This window comes from Salmo salar, chromosome 12 (assembly GCF_965601325.2).
Source record: "Salmo salar chromosome 12, fSalSal1, whole genome shotgun sequence".
Classification (NCBI taxonomy): Eukaryota; Metazoa; Chordata; class Actinopteri; order Salmoniformes; family Salmonidae; genus Salmo; species Salmo salar.
In genome coordinates, this window is record NC_138302.1 from 3861034 (window position 1) to 3875645 (window position 14612).

At 42.9% G+C, this 14612-nt stretch overlaps 1 protein-coding gene across 1 annotated transcript; it reads left to right on the plus strand.

Moving 5' to 3' along the window:
- The first annotated feature begins 3229 nt into the window (after nucleotides 1-3229).
- Nucleotides 3230-14205, plus strand: LOC106563979 (uncharacterized). The gene is made up of 8 exons (XM_045690487.2): nucleotides 3230-4046; nucleotides 4581-4668; nucleotides 5219-6034; nucleotides 8503-8677; nucleotides 8866-9134; nucleotides 11751-11917; nucleotides 12160-12408; nucleotides 12517-14205. The coding sequence occupies exons 1-8, from the start codon at nucleotides 3513-3515 to the stop codon at nucleotides 13060-13062; spliced, it is 2844 nt and encodes a 947-aa protein (XP_045546443.2). The 5' UTR covers nucleotides 3230-3512; the 3' UTR covers nucleotides 13063-14205.
- The last annotated feature ends 407 nt before the right edge of the window (nucleotides 14206-14612 follow it).

Sequence of the window (14612 nt, forward strand, 5' to 3'; positions counted from 1 at the left end):
ATTTAGGCTGTTTGAAGAGCTGAGACAGAATGGCTATATAAGGAATGGAACATATAGGACCAGGTCCTGCTACCATTATAACCTATACAGCTGTCAGATGTGGGCCGTTAACAAGCAAGAACTGAGATGGAGAGATAATGGTAAAGAACGGTCAAGGGAAGCTATTTTCATATAGAGGGAGGGGACTCCTCTATACGTTATGCAAAGACAGAATCCTATAAAGATGGGACTCTGTAATATGAGAATTTAGTATTTTTCATGGAAGGACTCGGCTTTGCTACTCTGTATTAAAGTCTATATTGAATTCAAAGGTTCTTGTAAGAGTGTTATATTTTTGAAGCAATATTCCACGACATTTCCGGATGGAAAGGAGTCACAGGGCCTTACGTTGAAGCCCTTTGCTGCCGCCTCCATTTAAAACGTCGGAGGGGTTAATGGTGTAAAAGGGGGGGTTACGGACCGATCAACATCACTGTCTTCAGAGTCGAGGATAAAAGCGACAGAACGGAGGAGGCAAACCGGACCGGGAACCGTCACTAAAGAGCTCACTACCATCCGTATTACAACCGAGTTCTGACCCAATACGCCGCTGACGGAGCTGACGCAGCGAGACGCAGCGAGATCAGTGAGACGCAGCGAGACACAGTGAAACGCAGCGAGACGCAGTGAAACGCAGCGAGACGCAGTGAAGACGCAGCGAGACGCAGCGAGACGCAGTGAAGACGCAGCGAGACGCAGCGAGACGCAGTGAAGACGCAGCGAGACGCAGCGAGACGCAGTGAAGACGCAGCGAGATGCAGCGAGACGCAGTGAGACGCAGCGAGACGCAGAGACGCAGTGAAGACGCAGCGAGACGCAGTGAGACTCAGCGAGACGCAGTGAGACGCAGCGAAGACGCAGTGAGACGCAGTGAAGACGCAGTGAGACTCAGTGAGATGCAGTGAGACGCAGTGAAGACGCAGCGAGACGCAGTGAGATCAGTGAGACGCAGCGAGACGCAGCGAAGACGCAGTGAAGACCATAACTCGCTGTATGAACCTGAGAGCTCAGAATCACAATCATCACAGTACGAGCCAAGATATACTATCGATCACTTTGGAGGGAAGCAGGCTGGTGTTCTGAATATGGAGAAGGAGCAAGCTGGTGTTCTGAATATGGAGAAGGAGCAGGCTGGTGTTCTGAATATGGAGAAGGAGCAGGCTGGTGTTCTGAATATGGAGAAGGAGCAGGCTGGTGTTCTGAATATGGAGAAGGAGCAGGCTGGTGTTCTGGATATGGAGAAGGAGCAGGCTGGTGTTCTGAATATGGAGAAGGAGCAGGCTGGTGTTCTGAATATGGAGAAGGAGCAGGCTGGGGATTGACTGTTGTTGATGCTGTGTGTTTACTAACTGAGTGATTGATTGATTGCTGTGCAGCTGAGTGATTGATTGTTTGCTGTGCTGGATACTGTGTGTTTACTAACTGAGTGATTGATTGTTTGCTGTGCTGGATACTGTGTGTTTACTAACTGAGTGATTGATTTTTGCTGTGCTGGATACTGTGTGTTTACTAACTGAGTGATTGATTGTTTGCTGCGCTGGATACTGTGTGTTCACTAACTGAGTGATTGATTGTTTGCTGTGCAGGACGCTGTGTGTTTACTAACTGAGTGATTGATTGATTGCTGTGCTGGATACTGTGTGTTTACTAACTGAGTGATTGATTGTTTGCTGTGCTGGATACTGTGTATTCACTAACTGAGTGATTGATTTTTGCTGTGCTGGATACTGTGTGTTTACTAACTGAGTGATTGATTGTTTGCTGTGCAGGACGCTGTGTGTTTACTAACTGAGTGATTGATTGATTGCTGTGCTGGATACTGTGTGTTTACTAACTGAGTGATTGATTGTTTGCTGTGCTGGATACTGTGTATTCACTAACTGAGTGATTGATTGTTTGCTGTGCTGGATACTGTGTGTTTACTAACTGAGTGATTGATTGATTGCTGTGCAGGACGCTGTGTGTTTACACTAACTGTCTGAGTGACGGGACATGTTTATAGTATCTGTAACGTATTTTGGTGTGTATTTAATATGTGTCTTTAACTTCTTACGTGGCAATCGGCAGTAGAAACAATAAAGTGTCTCCTTGCTCCTCTTTTGGTAAAAAAGCTGAGAGATTTTGGGTCTGGAGGAAAAATGTAACCACTTTTAAATTCATAGACAGAGCTATAGAGACAAGTCCTGACCATCCATGATATATCAACATTGTAATCCTGTTTCTATGATCTGTTTCCACTACCATGTAGCCAGTTCACTTTGGATTAAAGTGTCTGCTGAATGGTATATATTATTTATAAATTCTCCTTTGACTCTGCCAACTAGATGCCCAGTGTAGTTACCATTCATTTCCAATAGATGTCAGCCAAAGTTATAGTTGAAGTCACTAGTCTGGCGACAGGGGGACACGGGATTAGTGCGCGTTCAAAGTAGTTTAGTCTTCAAAGACAAGTTTATCTGGTTACGCTTGAACCTGTTTTTATAGCGGGCAAGCTAACAAATACTTAATTTTTTTTTTTTTTAATTACATAAGGCGCAGGTATTAGGTCTATGTCTTGTAAAAAAAAAAATAACAGCAGGCTAGATTTACTAAATGAAGTGGTTTTTATTCAAACTCAAACCCAATGTTAAATGCCTTTTGATTCTGGGTATGAGCGCTTTATGGAAGAGACGACACGCCGTACACCTCCTTCTCCGGATAAACTGCCAGCCTGTATGCTCTGCAGACAAAATCATAAGAAAAAAGAGTTTGGTACCGAAACTAAATCACAATGTATTTATAACGAACACGTCACGTTTAAGGTTGACTGTGTTACCATCACGATAAAAAAAAACAGCACTGGTGACAATGTTATTATTGCGGGTGTAGTGAAATACTTGTGGGAAAAAACAACTTTATATTTCTGTATTTAAAAATATGGAACCATTTGGAACCAGAGGCCGATGCCACCAACATAGAAATATAAACAAATCTACCGCTTCTTAAGACTTGCTTAACAATGAGAATGACAGATCTATTAACACATATTTCTATGTGAATTTTAGTTGTTTCGACCAAAAAGTGACATTTCATATATATCCCCCCCCACACACACACACACACACACACACACACACACACACTCCAGTCAGCTAGATGGCGGGATATGAGTCTTTGACGTATAATGTAGTGGACGGGGTGTTTCCTCGACGTCATCAACAACAGTCAGTCAGACACCTCGGGGAGTTTTCTAACCAACAAAACCGAAACATTATAGATGTTGAGACGCTGTCAGTGTATATAATTCACTGTGTTTTAAAACATATTTCTGTCGTATAGATAGTTACCTCCCTCGTTTAATTTCATATGTACGTTACTAAATCAGCAAGCTGAATAGCTCAAATAGCTTAGCAACTGGGCTAGTCTCACATGTTAACTAGCTGTTTTATTTATTTCACCAGCTAGTTAGCTAACATAGCTAACGTCCCCCGACCATGAGTTCACAAAACTACTCTCCTCCTGTTAAAGAGGAGGAGGAGGAGGAGGTCTGCTGGACGGAGAAAGAGGGTCTCGTCAAAGAGGAAGAGGAGGCTGTTACAATACAAAAACAAGTAGAGGGTGAGGCTGTTACCGTGAAAGAAGAAGAGAAAGACGTTTCAGTGAAAGAAGAGGAAAACGCGTTCAGAGTGAAAGAGGAGGAGGATGTTACAGTAAAAGAAGAGGAGATGGAAGTGACAGTGACAGAAGAGGAAGACGCGTTCAGAGTGACTGAGGAGGAAGAGAAAGTGGATGCACCATCGAGAGCATCCTGTCGGGCTGTGTCACCGCCTGGTACGGCAACTGCACCGCCCGCAACCGCAGGGCTCTCCAGAGGGTGGTGCGATCTGCCCAACGTATCACCGGGGGCAAACGACCTGCCCTCCAGGACACCTACACCACCCGATGCCACAGGAAGGATCAAAATATCACCAAGGACAACAGCCACCCGAGACGCTGCCAGTTCAGCCCGCTACCATCCAGAAGGCGAGGTCAGTACAGCTGCATCAAAGCTGGGACCGAGAGACAGAAAAACAGCTTCTATCTCAAGGCCATCAGACTGTTAAACAGCCATCACTAGCACAGAGAGACTGAAAAACAGCTTTTATCTCAAGGCCATCAGACTGAAAAACAGCTTCTATCTTAAGGCCATCAGACTGAAAAACAGCTTCTATCTCAAGGCCATCAGACTGTTAAATAACATCACTAACACAGAGAGGCTGCTGGCTACATACACAGACTTGAAATCATTGGCCACTTTAATAATGTCCCTTTAATAATGTTTACGTATCATTTCTCATATGTATAAACTGTATCTCAGTCTATGCCGCGCTGACGTTGTTAATCCATATATTTATATATTCCTAATTCCATTCCTTCTACTTTAGATGTGTGTGTATTTGTTGTGAAGTTGTTAGATATTACTGGACTGTCGGAGCTAGAAACACAAGCGTTTCGCTACGCCCGCAATAACATCTGTTGCTAAACATGTGTACGTGAACAATAACATTTGATTTTATTTGTAGGATGCAGTTTTTGGACTGAAGGAGGAAGGAGAGAGAACTGACACATTGGTGGAGGAAGAGGAGGAGACAGGAGACCTGATTAACACCAGTAAGTACTGTTTTAAAACAGGAAGGAGGAGGAAGAGTGTTTTAGTGAGGAGGAGGAGGAAGAGTGAGTTCTGGAATAGATTTGACTCCAGGATGACAACAGAGGAAGAGTGTTTTAGTGAGGAGGAGGAGGAGACCTGGAATAGATTTGACAACAGAGGAAGAGTGTTTTAGTGAGGAGGAGGAGACCTGGAATAGATTTGACAACAGAGGAAGAGTGTTTTAGAGAGGAGGAGGAGACCTGGAATAGATTTGACTCCAGGATGACAACAGAGGAAGAGTGTTTTAGTGAGGAGGAGGAGAGGAACTAGAATAGATTTGACTCCAGGATGACAACAGAGGAAGAGTGTTTTAGTGAGGAGGAGGAGGAAGAGTGGGAGGCGGTGTTAAAGAGATTCTAGAGTGAGAAGGTGTGGTCTCAGGTGTTGTTTCTAAGCAACAACCAATCAACCCTGGATCATTCTACTTTATTGGATCACTGATTGTGTTGTGTGTTTTTTTATTTTTATTTTTTTATTTTTTGCTGTTCTTTTTGTTGTTGTTCGTACTAGAGAAGTTTCCGGTGCGTTCTGCAGTACGTTCCTGTCCGCTTTGCCCCAAGGTGGTGGTCGGCTTCAGTCAGCACCTGAGGAACACGCACAACGTAAGGAACACGGAGGAGAGGATCCTCCTTTGTAATTGGCAGTCTGGCCGCGTCAATATCAGAAAGGAAACGTGTCCAGTGACGGGATGTTCCACACGCGTCAGTAGACTGGATCGACACATGGAGTCCCACACGGAGCTCAACAGATCGCAGAGGAGACGAGCTTTAGAGGAACTTAGGAGACGGCTGACCATGGAGCGGCTGGCCACGTTGAGGGCGTCCAACCCTGTCGTACCGCTGGCCACCCGTTTGGATATCGCGGACGGTGGTGCGAAGCAAGAAGAGGAGGACGACTCTTTAGATTCGCTGCTGACTCCTTTGGAAGGGGAGGAGGAGGAGGAGGAGGAGGACATGAGCTGCGAAGCTTATTCCTGCCACTGCCAAGCGCCGATCTTGAGGCTGCGGAAAGCTTTGCAAGAGCGGGATGAAGCCCTGACCAAGATAAGTGAGACCATCCGATCCGTTAGAGAGGACAACCTAAAGCTGATCTCTGAATTGAATAGAGCGAGGAAGAGGTACCAACTACTGAAAAGGCAGAAGACGAGTGTCGGGGCGAGGACGGCAAATGCGAGGTCCAGGTTTCAGACCGAGCCGTCTCCTCTTGCGTCAGACACAGAACAAGGGGAGCTGCAGGAGGACCAAGACGTGGGTTCAGGGGCTCAGACAGAGGAGGACACGGCGCCTGGATCGAGCAGCCAAATTCCCTTCCCGGGCTCTGCTCTGAGTAAGTACTGTCTTTAAATAGTGTTGTTATTTTTGAAAAGTATTTGGAAAAGCCTAAAAGGCCAACTGTTTTTTGTTTTTGTTTGTTGTTTTGTTCACGTTGTTAGAAATGTGTTTGAGATCCACAGTTACAGAGCCTTCAGACAGTATTCACACCCCTTGACTGATTCCACATTTTTTGTTTTTGTTACATCTTGAATTTAAAATGGATGAAATCGATTTTTCTCCCCCGCATCTACAGACCCCATTATGACAACATGAAAACATGTTTGTAGTAGTAATGTTTGCAAATTTATTGAAAATTAAATACAGAAATATTTTCATTTACATAAGTATTCACACCCCTGAGTAAATCCATTTAAAATCACCTTTTGGCAGCGATTACAGCTGTGAGTCTTTCTGGGTAAGTCTCTAAGAGCGATTACAGCTGTGAGTCTTTCTGGGTAAATCTCTAAGAGCTTTTCACACTTAGATTGTGAAACATTTTACCCATTATTCTTTTTCAAAATTCGCCAAGTTTTGTCAAATTGTTTGTTGATCATTGCTAGACAACCATTTAAGTCAGATTTAAGTCAAAACTGTAACTCGGCCCACTCAGAAACATTCACTGTCTTCTTGGTAAGCAAGTTCAGTGTAGATTTGGCCTTGTGTTTTAGGTTATTGTCCTTCTGAAAGGGGAATTCATCTCCCAGTGTCTGGTGGAAAGCAGACTGAACCAGGTTTTCCTCTAGGATTTTTGTCTGTGCTTAGCTCCGTTCTGTTTTATTTATTTTTTATCCTGAAAAACTCTCCAGTCCTTAACAATGACAAGTATACCCATAACATGACGCAGCCACAACTATGCTTGAAAATATGGAGAGTGGTAACTCACATTTAGTTTTTACCCATTTACCAATAGGTGCCTTTCTTTGCGAGGCATTGGGAAAAAACCTCCTTGGTCTTTGTGGTTGAATCTGTGTTTGAAATTCACTGCTCGACTTGAGGTGATGTAGTCATTCAAAAAATAATTTTAAAACACAGTGAGTCCATGCAACTTATCTTATACCTGGTAAAATAAGGGTTAAATAAACTTGTTAAGAGACATTTTTACTCCTAGGCTGAACATAACATAAGGGTTTGAAAACGTATTGACTCATCACATTTCAGCTTTTCATTTTTAATTAATTTGCATGAAAAAAAAGTGAAAAACTTGACATTATTGGGGTGTTGTGTGAAGACCAGTGACAAAGAAAATATAAAGTTTTAATTAATGTTAAATTCAAGCTGTGACACGACAATAAGTGGAAAAAGTCAAGCACTGTGAATACTTTCTGAAGGTCCTGTAAACTTTAGGGTCCTCCGCTGTGTCTAGCCTGCTTCACTCTTCCCCAGACCCCCACCCGTCCTCCTCTGTGTCTGGCCTGCTTCACTCTTCCCCAGACCCCCACCCGTCCTCTGCTGCGTCTAGCCTGCTTCACTCTTCCCCAGACCCCCACCCGTCCTCCTCTGTGTCTGGCCTGCTTCACTCTTCCCCAGACCCCCACCCGTCCTCTGCTGCGTCTAGCCTGCTTCACTCTTCCCCAGACCCCCACCCGTCCTCCTCTGTGTCTGGCCTGCTTCACTCTTCCCCAGACCCCCACCCGTCCTCTGCTGCGTCTAGCCTGCTTCACTCTTCCCCAGACCCCCACCCGTCCTCCTCTGTGTCTGGCCTGCTTCACTCTTCCCCAGACCCCCACCCGTCCTCTGCTGCGTCTAGCCTGCTTCACTTTTCCCCAGACCCCCACCCGTCCTCCTCTGCATCTGGCCTGCTTCACTCTTCCCCAGAAACCCACCCGTCGTCCGCTCAGTCTAGCCTGTTGGAGCACAGACCATAACAATTTCACCGTACCTACAGTTCTGTCTGTCCTGACTGTGCAGGTGGACTATTAAAATCTAAATAGAATCAAATGCTTCTCTGCCTTCAAATTTATTTGTGTTTGAAACGGATTAGGAAAAAACAGCCTGTCTGATTTATGTTGCCTTGTGAGATCTGTTTTAATAAAGTCCTAAATGTAATGTTTCTTTGATTAGGTGTGTTTATAGAAGGGTTCAGGAAGACCTGTGAAGGCCCCAATCCAAAATGTTATGTTTCTTTGATTAGGTGTGTTTATAGAAGGGTTCAGGAAGACCTGTGAAGGCCCCAATCCAAAATGTTATGTTTCTTTGATTAGGTGTGTTTATAGAAGGGTTCAGGAAGACCTGTGAAGGCCCCAATCCAAAATGTTATGTTTCTTTGATTAGGTGTGTTTATAGAAGGGTTCAGGAAGACCTGTGAAGGCCCCAATCCAAAATGTTATGTTTCTTTGATTAGGTGTGTTTATAGAAGGGTTCAGGAAGACCTGTGAAGGCCCCAATCCAAAATGTTATGTTTCTTTGATTAGGTGTGTTTATAGAAGGGTTCAGGAAGACCTGTGAAGGCCCCAATCCAAAATGTTATGTTTCTTTGATTAGGTGTGTTTATAGAGGGGTTCAGGAAGACCTGTGAAGGTCCAAATCCAAACAATAAACTGAAGCAAGATTGTGCCGCAAAGATCAAGATGGTGCAGCAATTTTTGACGTACATGGCGAAGGATGAGTTTTATCCATCCGCTCTCACTTTCCTGACGAACCACGACAACATGAGGAGGTGAGCAGAGGATCTGTCTATCTCTTTAGTCTCATCGGCGTTCATTAACAATACACTCATTGATGTGTGTGTGTGTGTGTGTGTGTGTGTGTGTGTGTGTGTGTGTGTGTGTGTGTGTGTGTGTGTGTGTGTGTGTGTGTGTGTGTGTGTGTGTGTGTGTGTGTGTGTGTGTGTGTGTGTGTGTTTAGATGGTTTCAGACTCTTCAGAAGAACAAGGCCGTCGCCACGGTCAACCACTACGCCTCGACGATCGGTGCGTTTCTCCAATACTCCGAGGAGACGCCTCCGCCTGGTAGCCGGCTGACCAAAAACCATTGGAAGGAGATCAACCGGGCAATGAAGGAGATTAACGAGTCCGTGAAACGACCCGTTTCCAGGAAGGAAGGCAAGGTGGTGTCTATAAAGAGCCTGCTGGAATGCCAGTCTCTTGCCAAGGTCAAGATCCCTCAAGTGCTGAGTAAGTTGTTTTTTTCTCTCAATCTGTGATACCATCTGTTATTCCACTCTTCTAGCCGTCAGAGATGTTTACAGGACATTATGGAAGCTGTCTGTTGTTATTATAGATGTTTACAGGACATTAATGTCTGTTATTATTATAGATGTTTACAGGACATTATGGAAGCTGTCTGTTGTTATTATAGATGTTTACAGGACATTATGGAAGCTGTCTGTTGTTATTATAGACGTCAGAGATGTTTACAGGACATTGTGGAAGCTGTCTGTTATTATAGACGTCAGAGATGTTTACAGGACATTATGGAAGCTGTCTGTTGTTATTATAGACGTCAGAGATGTTTACAGGACATTATGGAAGCTGTCTGTTATTATTATAGATGTTTACAGGACATTATGGAAGCTGTCTGTTATTATAGATGTTTACAGGACATTATGGAAGCTGTCTGTTGTTATTATAGATGTTTACAGGACATTATGGAAGCTGTCTGTTATTATTATAGATGTTTACAGGACATTATGGAAGCTGTCTGTTATTATTATAGATGTTTACAGGACATTATGGAAGCTGTCTGTTGTTATTATAGATGTTTACAGGACATTATGGAAGCTGTCTGTTATTATTATAGATGTTTACAGGACATCATGGAAGCTGTCTGTTATTATTATAGATGTTTACAGGACATTATGGAAGCTGTCTGTTATTATTATAGATGTTTACAGGACATTGTGGAAGCTGTCTGTTGTTATTATAGACGCCAGAGATGTTTACAGGACATTGTGGAAGCTGTCTGTTGTTATTATAGACATCAGAGATGTTTACAGGACATTATGGAAGCTGTCTGTTATTATTATAGATGTTTACAGGACATTATGCTGTCTGTTATTATTATAGATGTTTACAGGACATTATGGAAGCTGTCTGTTATTATTATAGATGTTTACAGGACATTATGGAAGCTGTCTGTTATTATTATAGATGTTTACAGGACATCATGGAAGCTGTCTGTTATTATTATAGATGTTTACAGGACATTGTGGAAGCTGTCTGTTATTATTATAGATGTTTACAGGACATTATGGAAGCTGTCTGTTATTATTATAGATGTTTACAGGACATTATGGAAGCTGTCTGTTATTATTATAGATGTTTACAGGACATTATGGAAGCTGTCTGTTATTATTATAGATGTTTACAGGACATTATGGAAGCTGTCTGTTATTATAGATGTTTACAGGACATTATGGAAGCTGTCTGTTATTATTATAGATGTTTACAGGACATCATGGAAGCTGTCTGTTATTATTATAGATGTTTACAGGACATTGTGGAAGCTGTCTGTTATTATTATAGATGTTTACAGGACATTATGGAAGCTGTCTGTTATTATTATAGATGTTTACAGGACATTATGGAAGCTGTCTGTTGTTATTATAGATGTTTACAGGACATTATGGAAGCTGTCTGTTGTTATTATAGATGTTTACAGGACATTATGGAAGCTGTCTGTTGTTATTATAGATGTTTACAGGACATTATGGAAGCTGTCTGTTGTTATTATAGACGTCAGAGATGTTTACAGGACATTGTGGAAGCTGTCTGTTGTTATTATAGACGTCAGAGATGTTTACAGGACATTATGGAAGCTGTCTGTTGTTATTATAGACGTCAGAGATGTTTACAGGACATTATGGAAGCTGTCTGTTGTTATTATAGACGTCAGAGATGTTTACAGGACATTATGGAAGCTGTCTGTTATTATAGATGTTTACAGGACATTATGGAAGCTGTCTGTTGTTATTATAGACGTCAGAGATGTTTACAGGACATTATGGAAGCTGTCTGTTATTATTATAGATGTTTACAGGACATTATGGAAGCTGTCAGTTATTATTATAGATGTTTACAGGACATTATGGAAGCTGTCTGTTGTTATTATAGATGTTTACAGGACATTATGGAAGCTGTCTGTTATTATTATAGATGTTTACAGGACATTATGGAAGCTGTCTGTTATTATTATAGATGTTTACAGGACATTATGGAAGCTGTCTGTTATTATAGATGTTTACAGGACATTATGGAAGCTGTCTGTTATTATTATAGATGTTTACAGGACATCATGGAAGCTGTCTGTTATTATTATAGATGTTTACAGGACATTATGGAAGCTGTCTGTTATTATTATAGATGTTTACAGGACATTATGGAAGCTGTCTGTTGTTATTATAGATGTTTACAGGACATTATGGAAGCTGTCTGTTATTATTATAGATGTTTACAGGACATTATGGAAGCTGTCTGTTATTATTATAGATGTTTACAGGACATTATGGAAGCTGTCTGTTATTATTATAGATGTTTACAGGACATTATGGAAGCTGTCTGTTATTATTATAGATGTTTACAGGACATTGTGGAAGCTGTCTGTTATTATTATAGATGTTTACAGGACATTGTGGAAGCTGTCTGTTATTATAGATGTTTACAGGACATTATGGAAGCTGTCTGTTATTATTATAGATGTTTACAGGACATTATGGAAGCTGTCTGTTATTATTATAGACGTATACAGGACATTATGGAAGCTATCCTGTTTTTATTCTCATGTTCCAACAGAAATCTTGGAAGAAACGAGGACACAGAGGAACCAGAACCGGTTTTACGGATTTCTGTGTGCCTATTTTACCTCCATGTACGGCCACAGCCCGGGCCTGTATAGAAACATGACGGTGAAGGAGGTGGAGGAGGCCCAGTGGGGCCTGTCTGGGACCTGTCTGATCAACGTAAGTCTATAACTGTACATCTGAACGTGGCCCAGTGGGGCCTGTCTGGGACCTCTCTGATCAAAGTAAGTCTATAACTGTACATCTGAACGTGGCCCAGTGGGGCCTGTCTGGGACCTATGTGATCCAACGTAAGTCTATAACTGTACACCTGAACGTGATTGGTTGGTTTTTGGAAACGACTGCAGGCACCGCAGCGTTAATGCCTGTTTGTTTTTTTTGTTTTTTTCATTTCCTAACAGGTGGGAAACACACAACAAATGGAAACCACGATCCAGATGTCGCTGACCAAAGAAGAGTACACTTGGTTTTCAGACTTCCTGAAATTCAAGCACTTCCTCCCAGGGGGAAAGAAAGCCCAGCACTTTTTTTTCAATTCCACCAACACTGAGATCAGGAATCTACCGGTCTACCTGAAAGAGGCGTGGAAGGAGATGGGCCTGCCTGAAAGCCCTAACTTCACCGAGCTGCGGACTTCCATTGTCAGTCATGTCAGTCAGATGGGGGGGTGATATAAATAAAAATATTCTATGCCACGGCTGTCTGAAAACCATTGACTAAAATATCATCTTTTATCTGTCTTGTTTGTGTCTTAACAGGTCAAAAACGTTCTCCCGAATGCCGACAGGGAAATGCTGGCCGACTTCATGTGCCACGACAGCCAGGTGAAAGACAAACGTTACGCGATGAATCCTTCCAAAGCCGGTGAAACCAGCGCCTTCCTTGAGACGGCGTCGAAGGGAGAAGATACCACACCACTGTCGCCGCAGAGAACCAGCCCTCCACCTCCAGAAAGAGGAAGACGAGAGAGGGCGACTCCGTCTCCGAACGAAGCACCAACCCTGAAGAGATCGAGGTGCAGTACCAGGAGTCTGACACGTTCGCCGGGTAGGGAGAGGAACGAAGCACCAACCCTGAAGAGATCGAGGTGCAGTACCAGGAGTCCGACACGTTCGACGGGGAGGACCAGGAACGAAGCACCAACCCTGAAGAGATCGAGGTGCAGTACCAGGAGTCTGACACGTTCGACGGGGAGGACCAGGAACGAAGCATCAACCCTGAAGAGATCGAGGTGCAGTACCAGGAGTCTGACACGTTCGCCGGGGATGACCAGGAACGGAACGGACGGCCAGACAAACCTCTAGTAAAATAACATATCCAGAGACGACGCGTTTAGATTACAAAGATGCACTTGTACGCCATTTAACAGTCGAGAACAAACCGATTGATACTCGGAAGAACACATCGCCGCTCGCCTCCCACTTTGTCGCGCTGCGTATGATGTATGACGCTGCAGGGTATGAAGCAGCTGAGGTCCGTTTTAAAGAAGGATGAGGAAGTGCACGAGGAAAGACGAGGGGTTTGACCTCTGACAGTCAGATGGAAGGAGGGGAGCTGTCTTCTGAAGAATGTTCGACTTTCTCACATTTATACACACCACAGACACACACACACACACACACACAGGTTGTTGATTCAGACTCCTGATGGAGACATTATAACAACGAGAGCTTACACAATATTAAAAGTCATTTAATTTCATTTCTTGTTTAGATTATTCAATAAAATGTTGTTGCTAGTTCTCCACTGTGTTGTTTTCATTTCAGACCGTGAGGTTGAATTTAAAACAGGGTTGAGTGAAGTAACATAGGATCATATCTCAGGGAATGTCAAAACAGGAAGGGAATGTCAAAACAGGAAGGGAATGTCAAAACAGGAAGGGAGATTTAAAACAGGAAGGGAGATTTAAAACAGGAAGGGAGATTTTAAAACAGGAAGGGAGATTTTAAAACAGGAAGGGAGATTTTAAAACAGGAAGGGAGATTTTAAAACAGGAAGGGAGATTTTAAAACAGGAAGGGAGATTCGAAACAGGAAGGGAGATTTAAAACAAGAAGGGAGATTTTAAAACAGGAAGGGAGATTCAAAACAGGAAGGGAGATTTTAAAACTGGATTGAGTGATGTAACAGTTATGAAGGGAGATTTAAAACAGGATTGAGTGAAGTAACAGCAAATACGTTGAATGAGAAACTTCTGAGCGTGTAGATCTTCACAAGGTTGACGAAATGACCTCATATCTTTTCAGTCTAATACCTCTATTTACTGCTGTTGTTCTCATTAGAAGCTTTCTGTAAGTAACTGTCCTCTCCATGTTTTAGTAAGTATACTGAACAAAAAATGTAAACACAACAGTGTTGGTCCCTATGTTTCATGAGCTGAAATAAAATATCACAAAAAAAGCTTCTTTTTCCCCCCCCTCTCAAATTTTGTTCAGCATTTCTCGTTTGCCAAGATAATTGAACCACCTGACCAGGTGTGGTATATCAAGAAGCTGATTTAAACAGCATGATCATTACACAGGTGCACCTTGTGCTGGGGGACATTTAAAAACTGCACTCTAAAATGTGCAGTTTTAATGCCACAGATGTCTCAAGTTTTTTTGGGGAGCGTGCAATTGGCATGCTGACTGCAGGAATGTCAAACAGAGCTGTTGAATGTTCATTTCTCTACCATAAGCTGCCTCCAAGGTCTTTTTTTTTGTTGAGAATATGGATGTACGTCCAACCGGCCTCACAACCGAACACGCCAGCGCCAGGACCTCCACATCCATCGTCTTCACCTGCGGGAGGGGAGGGGGGGAGGTGCTGAGGAGTATTTCTGTATGTAATAAAGCTATTTTGTGGGGGGGAAAACA